This window comes from Melospiza melodia, chromosome 3 (genome assembly GCF_035770615.1).
Source record: "Melospiza melodia melodia isolate bMelMel2 chromosome 3, bMelMel2.pri, whole genome shotgun sequence".
Taxonomy (NCBI): domain Eukaryota; kingdom Metazoa; phylum Chordata; class Aves; order Passeriformes; family Passerellidae; genus Melospiza; species Melospiza melodia.
Window position 1 is genome coordinate 21,608,845 of NC_086196.1, and position 13,201 is coordinate 21,622,045.

Consider the following 13,201-nt stretch of genomic DNA (forward strand, 5'->3'; position numbering starts at 1 on the left):
AATTTGCCTTACTCTTCATTACCCTCCTTACAGGCAACTTTTTTGGGACTGAGTAATTTGATCCTTTTTGCAGTGATCAAGGCAGGACGTTTTCTGTCTGCCAAGTTACGGTAAAACTTCCAGACCAGTTTATTTGTCTTTCTGGTGTTTTTATGTGTTTATTTCTTTTACTTTAATGTTGCAAGCACTTTCCCAGTAGTGTTGGTGAAGGGTGCAGCTGACCTCTGGGAAGGGCGGCAGGCAGTGCAGCTCATCCCCAGCCTGTGCCAAGGCAATGCCACAGAGCCAGCTGCCATTCCTACCAAATTCTGCTGCTTTTGCTTGGAAACCATTCCCAGAGTATCAGTTTAGCACTCTTGGTCCCTACTCACTTGCAGGTCTCTGCCCCTGCTCTTCTCTACCAGTATCACGTGCCCTGTGTTTAGCTGCAGTTTGTGTTTTGGGTTTTTTTAATTTTAATTTTTTTTCATTTTTTACTTTTGTTTTAGGTTTATTTCTGTGTTCCCACAAGTCTGGCAGCAGGGCAGCACTGTACACAACCTGAGATTATGACAGTCTCAGTGTTGCAGCATTTTAGGACACAAATTCCAGGACAGCAAGTTGATTCACCAACTTGCTGCTGGTGTTTTGACTCACTGTGCAGGTTTGGGTCCCTGAAGTAGATGCTGTATTCATCAAATCATAGAATGGCTTTGGGTTGGAAGGGACCTTAAAGATCATCTAGTTCCAGCACCCTTGCCATGGGCAGGTTTGCCAACACTGGACCAGGTTTCTGAGGTGTTTGCAGCTGCATCCTCTGTGCACACGCCAAGGCAGCTTGTGGCCCCTGAGAGCAGTTTCCTGTGCAGATTGCCCATCAGGTCTCCCTGCAGCACAGTTATTGAAAAAGGGTGATGGGAGCACAGCGCAGAGGCACCCTCTGAGGTGGAGTCATCAGGCTGGATGGGGCTGAGGTGGGTCGTGCCCACACCAACTGTGGGGTGCTGCTGCCTCCAGCGTTTGTTTGCAGCTGAACGTGGAGGTCCCTTTGTCTGAGTGTTTCCTGGTGTGGGGAGGTCAGAATGATGGTGTCCCTCAGACTGATCTGATTTCCTCACACCTTAAAGCCTTCATGTGCTGAAATTGGTGAAGGTGGCTGGGAGGTGCCTTTGCCTGTGTGGTGCAGGGCGTTGGTGCTGAGTTGGGGATGCTCTTCAGGCTTGTGGCCACCCTGTCCTGCTTGACCCTTTTGGAAAGGGACCCCACCCCATTAAAAACCTTTGTTTGTTCCTGCATTGGGCACAGAGAGCATTGCTGAAACTGCTGAAACCGAGTCTGCTCTTTAGTGTTGTCTTGCACCCGTTCTGTTTTTTTTCTGTGTTTTTTTTGTCACCCTGTACACTTCCTTTGGTACCAGAGTAATGAAATGGAGTGCAGTGGCTCAGCAGAGCTCACTTCATTACTTAGTTGCTTTTTTCACTGGAACTGGGAGTGTCAGCCAGAAAGCTCCAGGTCTGTGTGCTGCTGGGCAGCCCTGAGGGGAGAGACCAAACCAGCAGACACTCCTTTTTGCTGAGGAAATCCTCCTGCTCCTGGCCTTCACTTTCAGAGACCTGGGTGCTGCAAAACCTGAGCAGATTGATTATTTTAGGTAGCAGAAATACCAGGCTGAATAAATAGCAGATGCTCAATGCTGCTTAGCCATCCCCCACTGGAACTTGCTGTTCTCCCTTGGAAGTGCAGCTCCCTTGGAAGCTGAAGATCTTGAGATGTTCAAAAATACCAGCACCACTTTTCTTGAGATAGGGTTTAAAAAAAACTCAAAAAAAAGCCAACTCAAACCTAGTGCTATTAAAGGCTTTGGTTACCGGGGTGAGGGATGGGAAGATGCTGGAATGGAAGGAGGGAACCCATGACACATGCTTGTAGCGGGGCTGTCCATGGGTTTCCCAAAATCTAGCTTGATACAGAGCAAGAAATCAGGATCTGAGACAGCAGCACACTCTCCTGGCAAGGCAGGAGAGCCACTGCCTTTCCTGCCTCTGCTGTCACCCTGTCACCCTGTCCTGTTCAACGCTGGCACCGGAGCAGGGTGAGTAACACAGGTGACCCCTGCTGCCACTTTAAGAGGCCAGTTTGCTAATTCAGGGATGCGTCATGGAGATTACAGGGGAGGGTGGCAGGTTTCCTTAGAGCCAGCTAAGCGCTTTGTTAAATCATGTCTTAGGGGAGGGGAAAAGTAAAATGCATCCTGTAAGCCTTTGCTGCCTGCCAGGGCAGCCCCGGTTTTTAATTTGACGTGCTGTAATTAGTCTAGCCACTGCAGGATCCTCGTCAGCTCCTGCGGGCTTGCCTGCTTCTGCCTGCTCTGTAATTGCTGCTTCAGGGGCAGAAAACTAAATAAAAAAAAAATTAAAATACGAAGTGTTTTGTACAAATCCCAAGCTGTAAATTATTTAGCAGGTGAAACAGAAATGTGCTGTGTGTTTCCAGGAAGTGAGAGACTGCACCAAAAACGATGCGGCGCAGCTTGCGGCTCTGCCGCTATGTGCCTTCTGCAGAGTCATGTTGTTGGGAACCTTTTTTATTTTTTTTTTCCTTCTGAATATATTCTTGTTGGCTGATAGCCCAGAATAGGTAGCAGAGCAAGAGGCAATGGATTGTATAACAGCCAAGTGATTTATGTGCTTGGCTCTGCAGCTGAGCAGCATTAGGATCTCTGGTCTTTTTACCTTCAGTGTAGAAAATGTTTGAAAATTCAAGGTAACAGTGACTTGTTCCCTCTGTCCCTCCAAACTTAGCCTGTGGCTGTTTGGAAATGTGTTTCCTATTACTTTGCATGCTGTGTGAGGTTGTTTCTGCCTTTCTTTTGGTATGCCGTTTGTTCTTGCTGACTTATCTCTGCTGCTGTAACTGACATTAAATCCATGGACCAGAGGGCTTTTGGAGGAAGCAGATACTTCTTGGTAGATGGAACTTCTCTTAGGGATGGAGAAGCAAGGAATTAAGAAAACAAAGCTTTAGGATTGGAGGTCAGTAGAGAGAGATGGATTTATAGCAAAGCCCAGTTGCTTCCAGTTCGGTGTCTAAAAGCTGCTGTCCTTTTACCTGTGTCTGATGCAATGAGAAGCTGAATTACAGCAGAGTTTCTTGAAGAGTGTAAAAATAGCACCAGGTTTTTTCTCCTGTTGCTAATGCAGCTGGTTTAGAGTGGGTTCAGATGTGGTTGGAGGCTCAAAGCAGAACATCCCTTGCGGTCTTGCCAAACCCAGCACTTGCACTGGGTCATAAAAAATCGTGGAAAGGCAGAGGAGCTGAGAAACAGCCCAGAAACAGCCGCTAGCCTGGATGTCATCCTGGTTTGTGTTACTCAGAAAGGTAACTATTTGAACAAGTGCAGATTAGCAAATAGGGAAGGAAAGTTTTACAGGTCAGAGCTGCCATCTGCATGTGTTTCTTGTCTTGTCAGTGAGCGCCTGCCTCGTGCTGCAGCCTCTCAGCCTTGAAATGCAAAGCTGCTCTGAATTCTCCTGGGGTGGCCAGGTAGCACATACTGCTGAAACACAATTAGCAGTATTTACCACCCTGGCTGAGTTGCAGTGTAAATGATGCTTAGTTTCACCGAGAAGTGTGGTGTCAAGTTTAAGCAATTATAATCGTAGTTGGGGATATGTAAGGAGAGCGTGCTGCCACCTACTCCGCTTCCATTCCACTCCAGCCTTGCTGAGGTCCCTCCTCTGGCTGTAGTAACTTGTCCATGGTCCCACAGCTCTGGGACAGCCCGTGTGATCCTACAGGGGGTTGCTGACAGAGAGGGCTCTGTTTGCACGCAGTTGTTGGCTGATACCTCCTGTTTGTTTTCCAGCTGCTCATGCTCCTTGGCACCGCTGATGGTCAGTCGAAGCTGACCTCTGAGCAGGATGCCATCAGCCTCTCCCCTGGCAAGTACCGCCACCTTGACCGTGCCACCAACGAAGAGCTGACCTGTGACAAATGTCCTGCAGGAACCTACGTGTCCAAGCACTGCACGAAGAGTACCTTAAGAGAGTGCAGCCCTTGTCCAGACGGGACCTTTACCAAGCATGAGAACGGCATAGAGCGGTGCCACTCCTGTAGGAAACCCTGTGAACTGCCAATGATTGAGAAAACTCATTGTACTGCCTTGACTGACCGCGAGTGCACTTGCCTGTCTGGTACGTTTCAGACAAACGATACCTGCGTCCCTTACACGGTGTGCCCGGTCGGCTGGGGCGTCCGCAAGAAAGGAACCGAGACCGAAGACGTCAGGTGCAAGCCGTGCCCTCGCGGTACCTTTTCTGATGTGCCTTCTAGTGTGATGAAGTGCAAACCCTACACTGACTGCTTTGGGAAAAACATGGTTGTCATCAAGCCGGGGACGAAGGAGAGCGACAACGTCTGTGGTTCTCCGGCATCCCTGCCGAACACGGCTTTGACTTCGTCGAGCACCGAAGCGGGTGAGCAGCCCTATGAAGTTCCACCAACCGCTGATCTTCCCAAAGGTAATGTCCACTCCTGGAACACCACAGGTGTGGTTCTGACTGAGGGATTGTGTTCCTGCCTCGGTCAGGGTTGCTGTTAGGCTGTTAACAAACAACCTGGTTTAAAGCCTGGGTGGCGCTTCTGCTTCATGGCATCGGGTTGCCCTCATTTGTATTAAACCACGTTTAATAACATTTTCACTGAGACTGCAGTCCTGATTGGACTTCTGACTCTCCTGCTGTTTGGGTTGAAAGGACATGGCTTTCCCCAGCCTCTTTTCCTGTCTCTGTGATGTGCTGGCACAAGTCTGTGTAGTTGTGGTGAACCTAGGTTGGGATGCAGCAGGAAAATCCCTGCAGTCTCCCTGCAGCAGGGAGATTTCTCCTCTGATGGATTCACTGGTTTTGTGCCTGTGCTTTCCTTGCTTCATTTCACTCTATACTGTGTCACAGTATTGGTTGAATGGGAACCATTGCTGAAACAGCCCTGCAGGAGCCTGGGCTGTCCTGTAACTTTTTCCTACAATCTCATAAGATTACTATGTGGAATTCCTCTCGCTTAATTGGGAGTGACTTATCCTCACAGCCCTTATGGTGATGCCTTAGCTGTGGCTGATTTCAGAGGTGATGTAGGACTCCACTTAAGGTGGTATTCTGCACTCCTTGGAAAGCAGGTTCCCTGTAATGTCTCAAATGAGGCATTTTAATTAAAAAATGCAACTTTTGATGACCTCAACAGCTGAATTAGTAAATATAATAGCAGGGAAGTGTTGACAGTGGTGGCTTCCAGTGCTTTACCTGTGTTAGGTCTCAGAGCTTGCCCTGACATTGGTGTATCATTGGGAGTGTACAGGAGGGTGTTTCCTGAACTTTGAAATCAACTGTCGACAATTACGTAAAAGTTGAAGTGTTTTCCCTGTTTGTGTCCTGATTAGGGTGTTTTGAGTAACCAAACTGGGGGCAGAACCAGGTACAGACGAATACACCCAGTGTCTGTCTCGCTGGGATGAGACACAATCTGCAGAAGATGACTTTCCAAAGTAATCTGTAGGTTTTGCCACAGCAGCCTTTCTTCCTCTTCTCACCAGGCTTTGGCTCACATTTTGCATCTGGCTGGTACCTGAGAGGTGTTGGTTGATAAGGAGACTCCATAAAGATGGAAGGTAGCTCTTAGGGGGAAGTTTGGTTGCTTCAGACACCTATTTTTTAGTTGATTCATCTGCAGCTGCTTGCAGGGTTAATAAAAAAGAGATTTTGCTTCCTTAACAAACCCAGTGGAGAGACATTAAGCCTACAAATTGTCATGTTTTTTAATGCTTTTAGTCCAAATACGAAATTCCACAAATGAGCTAAAATTAGTGTTCATAAACCTAAAAAGAAAAACCAACTCACTCAAAGTTGTTGGTTTTCTGAGAAATGCTGAATGTGGGACAAACACAGGCTGACAACATGCCTTTAGGAACTCATTTTTTGTAATAAGCTGCCTCTAGCCTTACCCAGCAAGGGTCAGTTTTACCTTGAAGCTCCCTCTGTAACCGTACCCATTTGTTCCCAGAGGCAAACCTCAACTTCACCTCTACTCTTTCTCGCTGCCTGGCGTTGGGTTTCTGTCTGCTGGCCAAGCCGATGCTCAGGCAGGTCTTAGCCCGCGATGTGAAGCCATATCGCGTCTCCAGGGCCGTGACACTCAACTCTCCTCTCCTCCCGCAGGTCTGAACTCTTCAGTTCCCGATTTTGTCCCCTCTCCGGCGCCGCGCGCGTCCAGCAGCATGGTGGAGCGGGCACGGTACTACAACGAGACCTCAGCCAACGAGACGGACGGCATCGGCGGGACCCTCGTGGGCTCCAGCACCACCAGCCAGGCCCAGAGCTACCGGCACAAGCAGACCAGCCAAGCACTGGAGAAGCAGCCATCCCTGGAGATGATGGGGGGCGAGAAGCCAAATGTCCCGTACAGGCCCCCCCGGCGAGGCTCGCAGAACGTCCACCAGCACTTCGACATCAACGAGCACTTGCCGTGGATGATCGTGCTGTTCCTGCTGCTGGTCCTGGTGGTGATCGTGGTCTGCAGCGTCAGAAAGAGCTCACGGACTCTGAAGAAGGGACCCCGGCAAGATCCCAGTGCCATTGTGGAAAAGGCTATTATGAAAAAGTCCACCACCCCCACACAGAACAGGGAGAAGTGGATCTATTACTGCAACGGGCACGGTGAGCAGTTGTGACCGAGTGGGGTCCTCCCCACTCCAACACAGGGCTGTGGAGGGGCCAACCCCACAGCCAGTGACCTGTGGCTTTCCTCATTTGGTGGGTCTTGTAGTGAGAACAAAACTCTCACAAAGCGTGGTTCCTCAGATGTTTCTTCATCCTTGGCTTCTCCTCCCTCTAGTTCCCATGGTGTGTCCCTGTTCCTGAAGGAAGGGTTAATGGAGGGAGTGTCACCTGCTTGCTCCAGCTTCTCTTCTTCTTCTTCTCACCCAGCTTCTCCAGCTTGTACCCTTCTTCCATTGGTAGAATGATTTTGAATGAAGGCATTTTTTTCCCCATTTTCTCCTCTTCCTGCTTTCCTTCTGTTTCATATGGTCCTTATTTTCTCTGTGACTCAGGCATGGATCTGGTTGTCTTTCGTGTCGTCCTTTATCCCCTCATTCCTGTCTGTTTCTGGAAGGCTGAGTCATCCCCCACCTCTTGGCACTGCCTCAGTTTCAGTTCTTAGCCCTAAATCCCAAGTGCTGGCTTGTGTCCCAAGCCCTCTGCCCACACTGGAGCCAGAAAGGTTATCCTTAAAGGCTGAGTCGTGGATGTGTACAGCTCCACAAGTGTCATCAGGTCTGCCTGGACTCTCTTCTTCATACTGTTTTCTGTTCATTTAGTGGATGATTTGCTGTCAGCTCTCTGATGAGACTTTAAAGATGACATGTAATCTTCAAGCTGAAATTTTTAAAAATCAATGATAAACTAATGGTGGCATGACTGTGAGCACCAAGCAGCCAGGATCTCCCTAGTGGGATGTGCAGTTCTTCCTCTGCAAAGCTCCCAGGGCAGTTTTGACCTTCCCTTATCTTGTGCAGACTGACGAGTCCTTACTTACTTTGGGTTGACATTGCTCAACCTTAAACATCCGTTCACAGTTAACCTTTAGAAGAGCACATTTAACAAGGGGGGGCAGCAAACAAAGAATTGATTGAACAAAGATTGGAAGGTTTAAGAGAGATCAGTCCTTGATGAAAGTCATCCTTGAGTGCTCAAGTACAAAGCAAAGAAGGTTTTGAATAGGGCGTCTTCTGTCCTGTACTTTCTTCACCTTCCTGCTGATTAACAGACCTACACTTTGTTTGCCTTCATTAATTCATTTATACAACCAGTAAGATCTTGTTGGAATTGGTTTTCTGCCTTCTCTTGTTCTTGTTCTGCCTTCTCTTCTTCTTCTATGTTGCTTATCAGTTTCCTTTTAACTCTTTTGTGTTCTTGGGCTGCAGTTTCTTAAACTTTTTACTGTTTCTGATAACTTGTTCCCATAACCCCTGCACTCCATTGTCCCTAAAACCTGTGGCACCCAAAGCATGGTCCGTGAGACTGTGATGAGTGATCTGCAGTGGAGTTACAGAACCTTGTTAGACAGCCTTGTTTGTGGGCACTACCAGGAATACAGGAGTTTGGCCATGATTCATAGGTCAAAAACGAGTGGTTGTTGCTAACTTGCAGTAACCCCTTTCTCCAAGACTTCAATTACCAGTTGGTTGAATTTCTGATGCTTTCCTGTTTCTTGAAGCACCTCAGAGCAGGGCAGTTTGTTCTGGATAAGGAATGCTCAAGTGCAGGGACCAGACCATGCTGCTTTGAGTAGGTGCAGCTCTGGATTCTATCCTGGTGTTTCAGACCATGCTGAAGTACCTGTGCTGCAGCTGATCCTTCTGGAAGCCACCTTAGAGCTGCCTTTGTGGGCACTGCTGTGTGTTGGGTCACTAATCATGATTCAAGTTGAAGAAATCGTGCAGGTAAGAGAAGGTTCATGTGGAGAGGGATGGTCTGTTTTAACCCATTTAGATAAAACCTCACCTCCCAGATCTTGTCATCCTTTGGGAGACAGCGTGGCGTCATTCATGGGTCATTCTGTGTTTCCCAGGGTGAGTTGTTCCAGCCTTCTCTGTCACAAACAGCTGCATAAATTTCACAAGATCCTTGCTAATTTTCCCTTTGTCTTGGGAAGGAAGCTAGGTGTAACAGCAAAACCACACTTAGGTGATAAACCAGCATGGTGTGATTGAACCTCTCCAGTCTAGAGGTGAATGGCGCCGTTACTCCCAGTGATTCCTGCAACAGTCACGCAGGTTCCCTTTGGCACGGCCAGCTTTGTGACCTCCTCCTGCCACCACATGTCCTCAGATGAACTTTGTGCAATAAAGGCAGGCACACAGGCACAAACCAGTTAATGCTTTGTCTTGCTTTTAGTGCAAACCAAATCGTGTTGCACTAGCTGGAAGGGCCTTGCTCATTAGCTCTTACATGGTGGTGCTTCTCTGTCATGTCAGATATGGAAATTCTTCTCCTCTGCGGTGGAGCATAAATCCCTCTCTGCCTTTCCTGTTGAAATGTCTGGCTCTTAAGACTGTTTACTTGAGAGGAGAGGTATAGTGCCATAAAGGAATTGACCTTTTATTTAATAGCTGGCTGTACAGCTGAGATATTCTGCAGAGCTGCCATGTCATGGCTTAGCTTTCTGCTGCTCCAGCAGTGTTTGTTCCCAAATCATACTTCATCCTGAAGCAGCATTTCAGACAGGGATAAGTTTAGTCAGGAGCAAACTTCAGGCTGTTGCAGAGCAGAAATCTTTCCCCTCCTGTGCTGCTGTGTGGATCCCTCCATGGTAGGTTACCAGAGCAAAGCCTCCTGAGATGTGAGGACCACAGCTGCTCCCCAGGTTCAGGTGGCAGCCTGGTTTGTGGTTGCACTGGGTGTGTAGAGGGCAGTCAGAGTGAAAACTATCTTTGTGGCTGGGGGTGAAGCCCCTGGGCTGGGTGCAGGCAGTGCACCCACATCTGTATGACCTCCATCCAGAGGTTGGCTGGCACACCATCAAGGGTCTGGGGTGTGTTTATTGCCTGTTTATGTAGCTCTTGCAAACAGTCTGCCCCCATTTGTTCCTAGTTTACCATCTCCTCCCTCCTAATCCTTTCAGTAGACAGCCTTAACCTTTGAAAGGAAAGTCCGGGTCTGACGCAGGCACTGGAGCCTCTCCTCAGAGGAGCTGTCCTTGGGCTCCTGCCCTCACTGGCAACTCCATGAGCCTCCCACAGCACCAGGTGGGCATCCAAGGCTTTCCCTGTTTGGGGGATTTTATTATTGATTTCTCCAAGGCTGTGGGTGCTGGTGAAGTGTGGACAGGGTGGCACTAGCACTGCTCGCTGCTGGAGCAAAGACATGGCACTGTGGTTGGGCTCCTTACCAAAAGAGGAGGGGTTTAGGGTGGAAGCAGGGACTAAAACTCTTCCCCAGTTCCTGAAGGGACTGAATTCCTGAATTGTTTAAATAATTGAGATAGATGTGTGATCCTGATCAGCAGCTGTTGTCAGGAGGAGGTTCACTTGTCCTCATGTCCCCATGAGCTGGTATCTGTGCCCTGTCCTCTCTCTGGTTATAATACATGCCTTAAATAACAGCTCAATCATAAAAATAGAAGTAGCTTGGGAGGCTGGTGTTAGAACTACACCCATGTCCTGAGCATGGATATGTTCCAGCCTAAGCAGCAAATGCCAGTGCTTCTCACTGGATTAAATGATTCAGAGGTCTGGGAAGACCTTGCAATGACTAATGGCCTGAGTTAGCAGCCAGCCTACCTCCATGTGTGTCCTTGCGTCCATCCTCACAACAGGGGCTGTCCAGAGAGAGATTGAGAAGGTAGAACAGTGTAGCTGTGGCTGGGGAAGCTGGACCTCTTGCTGCCTCAGCTGGCTCTTTGCAGCCCTACAGATAGGAATCCAACAGTTGACAGTTTGTCAAAGCTTTCCTGAGAAATTATCCACGTGGTGCCTGAGTGACGTGGGTACAGGGCTGATAGGGCTCTGTGGTTTAGCCTTGTATGTATGACTTCTTTCTTTTAGAAGATCAAGAACAGCCTACACACTAGACTCATGCCTTTATTTTACCAAATACCCATTCCTTTCTTCTACCACATACCCATTTCTTTTCTTCAGACATCTCCAGAGGTGAGAAAATGGGTTTGCAAGAGCCTTTCAATAAAAGCTGAGAATTTGAGCTTGTCTCTCAAATACCATTTTGCCACCATGCCAAACATGAGGGCTTGAATTCTTTTTGCAGAAATTGCTGATACTGTTGCCTTTGACTTTCATCCATTTAGTAGCAGAGGGTCAAAGACAAAAACTGCAAAATGTTAGGGTAAAACCTGTGTATAGAAGCAGCTGTCTGAAACGATATGCCAGGAGGCAAGAAAAGAGTTTGGTGATTTTTTGTTTTTTGGAGTTGAAAGACTGAAGACGAGATCTTGGCAGTGCTGGCCTGGCATGAGATGCCACTTCCCTTTTATTTTTCTTCAAGTCTTGTAATTGCCCATTATTGCAGTGGGTGGTGAGAGCAAAGCCAGGAAGCCTCTGGTTAAATAATCAGAGAAATTAACTGTTCTGCAAAAGCTTTTTGCAGCTGGGGTGGAGCTGAGGCTTGACTGCATGTAGAAGAGCATGTGCTTAAAATGGCTCAAAATCAAAGTGGGAACTTGAGGTGTGATGCTGGAGAGATGGTGAGTGCTGGGATTTGGGAGTCTTGGTTTGTCAGTTGTCAGCACATTAAAGGCCAGGATCTTCTTGGTTGGTAATGTTTAGGGAGTAGTCCTTGGCTTGTGTACTGATTGCTGAGGGACCAGGACTGGGCTTGAGCTTGGTCTGCTCCCAAGGAAGTCCCTGAGGGTGTTGAAGGGGGACCACATCTTGTACCTTGGAGAGTCTGATGCTGTACTGCAGCTCAAAAGCAATGCCACATGAATATAACCAGTGGGGCGTGGGGACAGCAGGGTCATTGCAGGCAGGTTCTCAAATGGAATCAGGTGCTCATTTATGGTTAGTTGCAAGATGCTTATCGAAGTAAAATTACATGATTCTTTGCAAGAGACAGCACATTAAGGTTATGTGTGGGCTTTTTAAGTCAGTGTTTTCTAGAGATCCATCACCTAATGAAGGGAAGCAAGTGCATGGAAACAGTCCAGCTGAGGATGTTATTCCTCAGGCCTATTTAACTGCTACTCTGAGTAAGGAGACTGCTGCAGACTTGGCACTTGCAGGTCTATGGGGTGACACGGAATGCTACTTTAGGACCCCTTCTTAGTGCTTGTGTGGATAAATGAGATGAAAGCTGCTTAGTGTAGAGGTTTTGTTTGGTAGAGGTAGTTTTCCCTGGATCAGCTCCTGAACAGGTCCCAGCAGGTGGCAAGAGGATCACACTGGGCTGGGTAAGGATGGAGGAGCTGCTGTGGAAGCTGCTGGGCAAACAAACAATCTTTTCAAGCACTAAAGCTTCACCAGCCTCAAACTGTGGTGGCCTTGAGGTTTTGTGCCCAGGCCACAGGTAGAGCAGAGATGCCCAGAGCATCTCAGGAGGGCAGGTGTGCCCATTGTTGCTGACATAATTCGGTAACTGCGGCTACGCCTGGAGAGGAGCAGCCCTGGGCTTGTGTGCAAAGCCTAATACAGCTCTGGCAGGCAGAGCATGAGATGAGGGATTGATGTCTGTCCACCTGCCAAAACAGAGAGGCAGAAGGTGTTGTGTTGTTTTTGTTTTCCAAAGCAGTCTCTCCTGTGGCATCTGCAGCTTGATGATGTACAGATGATTGCTGCTCCTCTGATGACAGCCTGCCCACCTCCGCTGGGAGAGACCCAGGCAGAAGGGGAGCTGCTTAAATTGGAAGAGGCAGGAATGTGCTGGGCACCACAAGGAGTATGGATGCTCCCTCACTGCAGCTTGTTCTGCTGCATTTCATGCTGTGTTTGCTCCTGCACGGGCACAGTGCTCTGCTTTGGGTGGGATGGAGCATCTCTTCATCTGCAGCACAAATCTCTGCCATGGGAGTGTTGGAGTGGCATCTGACAAGTTCAGAACACCGTCTTCCTCAAACCACTCAGTGTAAAATGTTGCTCAGGTTTGCCCAAAAATCATTTTGTCCTTTTGGGAAGCTATGTGATTTGCAAAGGGCGTATGCAAGAGCTGACCAGGGCTTCATGATGAAAGGGAGCCTTGGAAAGTGCAAACGTGGGAGGCTGCTGTTCTGCTTAGAGAGGAAGAAACCTAATAATGTGCAGGTTTTATCATCTCCTGTTCCTCAGCCTTATTGCATTAGCACCAAAGACTGGTGCTTGATCACTTCTAATGTGTGTTGCTACGTGAGCTCTCTATCTGCAGCATGTACAGGGCTGTGAGTAGCTCCTCTTGGAAGCTGGAACATTTGTTCCCAAATCTGCTTCAGAAAAGAAAACCCAAATTATCCAATGGTCAAAATTCCTGGGTGGCCCTTGTATTAGTTTAATGAGGGATTGGGATTTGTGCCTGCCCATTAAGGTGCAGAGCTGAGTGTGGGAGGCAGGGCAGCTCTGCAGGAGAGGATTGTCCTTGTAGAAAACCACTCTGAGCCTGGGGTGTTTTTGCCAAAAACCTGACACTGGTTTCAGTGCTGGGAGGGCTGTGATTTCTCACATCAGTGAGGCTCTCACACATCACTCCTC

General features: G+C 48.3%; 1 protein-coding gene across 2 annotated transcripts in view; it reads left to right on the top strand.

Moving 5' to 3' along the window:
- The window catches only part of TNFRSF21 (TNF receptor superfamily member 21), a 35,126-nt gene that overhangs the window by 1,930 nt on the left and 19,995 nt on the right, over window positions 1–13,201 (top strand). For both annotated transcript variants that reach the window (XM_063150956.1, XM_063150957.1), the window contains exons 2-3: window positions 3,845–4,499; window positions 6,189–6,686. In XM_063150956.1, coding sequence (XP_063007026.1) covers window positions 3,845–4,499; window positions 6,189–6,686 — 1,153 coding nt within the window. The remainder of the gene's footprint in view (window positions 1–3,844; window positions 4,500–6,188; window positions 6,687–13,201) is intronic.